Source organism: Chrysochloris asiatica, unplaced genomic scaffold (assembly GCF_000296735.1).
Source record: "Chrysochloris asiatica unplaced genomic scaffold, ChrAsi1.0 scaffold00049, whole genome shotgun sequence".
Classification (NCBI taxonomy): Eukaryota; Metazoa; Chordata; class Mammalia; order Afrosoricida; family Chrysochloridae; genus Chrysochloris; species Chrysochloris asiatica.
The window spans coordinates 2,252,689-2,257,484 of record NW_006408567.1 but is presented as its reverse complement, the minus strand read 5'-3'; the positions used below and the strand labels follow the sequence as shown (position 1 = coordinate 2,257,484).

Below are 4,796 nucleotides of genomic sequence, written 5' to 3'. Positions count from 1 at the left end.
ATTACAGCCTCAGAAACCCTGTACAGGGTCGCTATGAGTTGGCACCAACTCCACAACACATAACTGCCACCATATATATGGGGGGGGGGTGGATATATATTTTTTAAATGATGTTTTCGAGTCAGAAACTTTTAACAGTAATTGCCTTGAGAGAAAGTTTTATGCAGGTAGTAGAAGAGGCAGAAGATAGTATCTTCATTTTTTACCTTTACCATATGTATTTTCTGTGTTCTTTTTAAATTTAATGTTAATAAGGGTTATTTGTGCTGTGGGATAATTATTTTCTCTTTATTCTGCTTTTTAAAAAATAATGAACTTTAATTTTTAGTTAAAAAACAAAATCTAACCATCTACATTAGTAAACTGTCTTTATTTCAATTCTTTCTAGGTTTCCAAGGTAATCCATTATATATCCTCTTCCACTGTATTATTGATACAGCTTTTTGATGTCATAGTTTACTTCAATAAAATTGCTTGTTGTAGTAGCTCAAGTTGCCAGATCAAGTATCTTGTTACAAAGGAATCTGGTGCCTTGATACAAGAGTATTATTCAGCCTTGGTGTGGTACTGTAGGATAAGCACTGGACAGCTAACTGCAAAGTCAGCAGTTCAACCCCACTAGCTGCTCTCAGAAACCCCATAGAGGGTCTCTATGAGTCAGAACTGACTCAACAGCACACAGCAACAGCAACAACAGGAGTGTTATGGCTAGCCCTGGATTTCCCCATAGGCAAAAACCCTAACATATTATATCTGAAAGTAGAATAATAAAGAGAAACTGATTAAATTTCGTGTTTTATGAAGAAATCAAGTACTTTTTCGATAAGTACCCATACTCTGAAATATTGAATTTTTCCAAGATTGTGTAAATAAATTTTCTCTCTTACTTTTTTCCTCCTTAGAAACTTACAAGTATCCAAAAATGACTGAGATTGAGCAGGCCGAGGCCCAGCTTTCTGAATTAGAACTGCTGGCCAGTATGTTCCCCAGTGAGAACGAGTTCCTAGTGAATGACCAACTAGCTTTAGTTGAATTGAAAGACTGTATTGAAAAGAAGACCATGGAGGGGCGATCTTCAAAAATTTACTTTACTGTCAATATCAACATAGATGTATCTGAGGAAGCAACGGTAATGCAGTTTTGGTTTTGAAAGAATAGAAACGTGTCTAAACTTAAAAAAATAGCACTAAGGGAATTTTTCTCCTTTTTTACCAGATGATGTTTTCACTGGCCTGTATTCTTCCTTTCAAATACCCTGAAATTCTGCCCGAAATTACTGTCAGGTATGTTACAGAAACTCTGGCCATCCTTACAGCTGAAAATTATTGAGATAAAAATTGACTCTCATGTTTATTTTTTCTCCAGGAAAGTTGATTTAAAATTTTCCTGTATCTTTTTCATCAGATCAGTATTATTAAGTAGATCCCAGCAGACTCAGTTGAACACAGATCTGAGTGCATACCTGCAGAAGAACTGTTGTGGAGATGTCTGTATACTGAATGCCACAGAATGGGTTAGAGAACATGCCTCTGGCTATGTCAGCAGAGACGCTACATCTTCCACCACCACAAGAAGTCCAACCCAATCACTCAGTCTCATTCTCACAAGACTCTGGATCTACAGCCATCACATCTACAACAAATGCAAAAGAAAGAATATTCTTGAATGGTCAAAGGAACTTTCCCTGTCGGGGTTTAGCATGCCAGGGAAACCTGGTATTGTTTGTGTGGAAGGTCCACAAAATGCCTGTGAAGAATTCTGGTCAAGGTATGCTTACACATATTTTATATACTGGATCAATAGTTTTAGTACTAAACAAGATAGCAGAGATGTGGTAATAAGTATGTCCATAGAGTTGCATCGTCCTGGGGATTAACTCTTAAATCAGTGGATAAAATTGAAATCACATAATAGTCATTATTATCACCTTACCCTGACACAGTGCACATAGGAGACATTCTGTAAATGTATGTAGAATGGAGTCCCTGAACAAGCTGCTATTTTCCTATTAGTTTCTGTGAGTCTGATTCTTCACCTGTGTAAGCTGTATACGTTGTGAGGTAAGGGACTTTCTAGGAGCTCTAGAATTTTTACTTGTTTTCCCATTTCTCTACTGAGTAACTCTAAACGAGTTTAGAGTTTCTTAGAAGTCCCTTTGATAGTGTGAAATTGTAACATGCATTTCTACATTTCTAAGATGTTAGTACAAGTCAGTAAAATTAGCTTGGAACATTTCTTTTCAGACTCAGAAAATTAAACTGGAAGAGAATTCTAATTCGCCATCGAGAAGACATTCCTTTTGATGGTACAAATGAAGAACTGGAAAGACAAAGAAAATTTCCAATTTTTGAAGAAAAAGTGTTCTCTGTTAATGGAGCCAGAGGAAACCACATGGACTTTGGTCAGCTGTATCAGTTTTTAAATGCCAAAGGATGTGGGGATGTTTTCCAGATGTTCTTTGGTGTGGAAGGACAATGACTGAATAGAGGTGTAGTTGAGAGCATTTTTGTCATTGTTGACTTCTTGCTATTTCCCATTCTTCCTTGAAATGAAAGATTAAGTCATTTTACTTCAGTTTTTTTCTTAGAAAGTTAGGGAAAAGAACAACAAAAAAAGGAAAAGAAGATCTAAAATGCATCTGTTATGGAATGATAATGGAAAAGAACTGTTTCAAATTATAATCTTAAAAAGTGTTGATAGAAATCACCTGATACATAAAGTATCTGTTATAAAAGAGATTATGCTTGATAAAGATAATCTTGGTGCTCTAATTTGTTCCCGTTCCCTTCTTTCTTGTGTTCACTAACCCAGAAAACCAAACCCACTGCCATCAAGTCAGGTCCACCTTACAGTAACCCTGTATAGAATTTCCGAGGTTGCAAATAAGCATTGGACTGACTGCTAACTGCAAGGCTGGTGATGCAAGCCTACCAACTACTTAAAACCCCATATAGGGTGACTATTAGTGAGAACTGACTCAATGGCACTCAACAACAACAGATCTTTTCAGGAGCAGAAAGCCCATAGAGCTTTCTCTCATAGAGCTGCTGGTGAGTTTGAACTGCTTGCCTTTTGGTTAGTTGTTAAGTGTCATCGAATCAATTCCAACTCATAGCTACCCATATAGGGTTTCCAAGGCTTTAGATCTTTATGGAAGCAGAAAGCCTCATTTTTCTCACACGGAGCAGCTGTTGTGCTCAAACCACAGACTTTGTGGTTCCTAGCCCAGTGCTTATCATATGGAGCCACCATGCTCCCTTTGGTTAGTGGTCCAATTCTTATTCTACAGTGCCAGCAGGGCGCCTTGTCTCCATTAAGATCCTCGAACAGATAAAGGCTCACTGTGTAGCCTGTGTTATGGTTTGGGGTGGTCTCAGCGCAAAGCTTTGTCTAGGAGACTTCTAGGAAAGCTTTGCTAGTCTACCTCTTGTCCCTCTTTCTGCTACAAACACCAAAGTGATGCCTAGAGCAACAGTCATTCTTTTACCAAGAGGGAAGAAAGAACTAAAAGAGCCACAGAGAGATGCCAGTCCTTCCAAATGCCAGCCTTTGCCTTTCTCTAGATGTCTCATTATGAAATAAAACAAGTTGTATTTAAATGTCTGTGTCTGTTATGTTCGCCAAATTGAAAGCTAGTTTGCAGACAGATTTTTCCAAAGCTTTTGTTGGCCTCTATTTCCAGCCATTGTGTGGGTAAATAGATAAAAGTTTTCCTTAATGAATCATAGTTTCTCTCTTCTTGTGGACTTATGCTTCACTTTTCTCCTGGGCTTGCCTCACACAAAGTTAGAACCCCACCAATTTTTACAATTCAGCAAATTGGTCATGTAGAGAATTACTTACTGGCAAGTTGGATTTTAACAAGTTTATTATCCTTCACTTCTGTAAATTTTTCAGTAAATTTACCTGGAGTCAAACACAAAACCACTAACTGGTTTTTGAGGCTCTCCATAAATGAGTTCCAAAAGCGCTCATAATGTATTTACTAATTGTTAGCACTCAAACTACTACTATATGTTGGATGTTCCTTAAGAGGTGAAACTTGGTTGGGAAAGAATGTGAAATAGAAACAAGAAACACAGGGAGGATGTTATATTTAGGGGATTGCAATCACTGAGATGAAACAAAGTATAATTTGTTGAATTAACAACTGATGATCTGACCAGTAAGCCTATAAACTCCATTTTTTGATTGTTGTTAAGTGCCATTGAGTCTGTACCAACCCATAGTGACCCTGTACAGGATTTCCAAGGAGCAGCTGGTGAGCTTGAACCATCGACCTTGTGGTTCAAACCAACTTTGCAGTTCAGTTCTTTAGCCCACAGTGCCACACCAGGACAGGACACCATAATTACGTTGCAAGGGATACCAAAGAGAAGGTGTAAAGAGTTACTTTTGCAACTGATCCCCCATAGGAGGTAAAAAAGACTTACTTTTGCAACTGATCGCCCATGTTCATGAAATATTTTATTTGTTCCCTGACTGCCTGACCTAATTGAAGTGAGGTAGAGTCATTTGACTAGTTCAGACTAGTGATTGGAGGAAGGCTCATTAACAACCTGTGATAGCCAGATGAAAAACTTTGCTTGCTGAAAACCAAAAGGACTTGAAGCACTTACTGATGGAGATCAAAGAGTACAACCATCCTGGCTTCTTAAGAGCATTCTGGCTGTACCTTTTCCAACACAGATTTGTTTGTTTGGCTGGCAGTCCATAATACTTTTAATATATTAATCCAACACTATAACTAAAATGCATCAATTCTTTTACAGTCTTCCTTACTCATTGTCCAATTT

The 4,796-nt window shown here is 37.8% G+C and overlaps 1 protein-coding gene across 1 annotated transcript in view; it reads left to right on the top strand.

The window, feature by feature from the left end:
• RWDD2B (RWD domain containing 2B) overlaps nucleotides 1-2,478 on the top strand; it is a 14,133-nt gene extending 11,655 nt beyond the window's left edge. Inside the window, exons 2-5 of the mRNA XM_006862576.1 lie at nucleotides 903-1,129; nucleotides 1,216-1,283; nucleotides 1,405-1,767; nucleotides 2,244-2,478. Coding sequence (XP_006862638.1) covers nucleotides 903-1,129; nucleotides 1,216-1,283; nucleotides 1,405-1,767; nucleotides 2,244-2,478 — 893 coding nt within the window. The remainder of the gene's footprint in view (nucleotides 1-902; nucleotides 1,130-1,215; nucleotides 1,284-1,404; nucleotides 1,768-2,243) is intronic.
• Nucleotides 2,479-4,796: the final 2,318 nt, after the last annotated feature.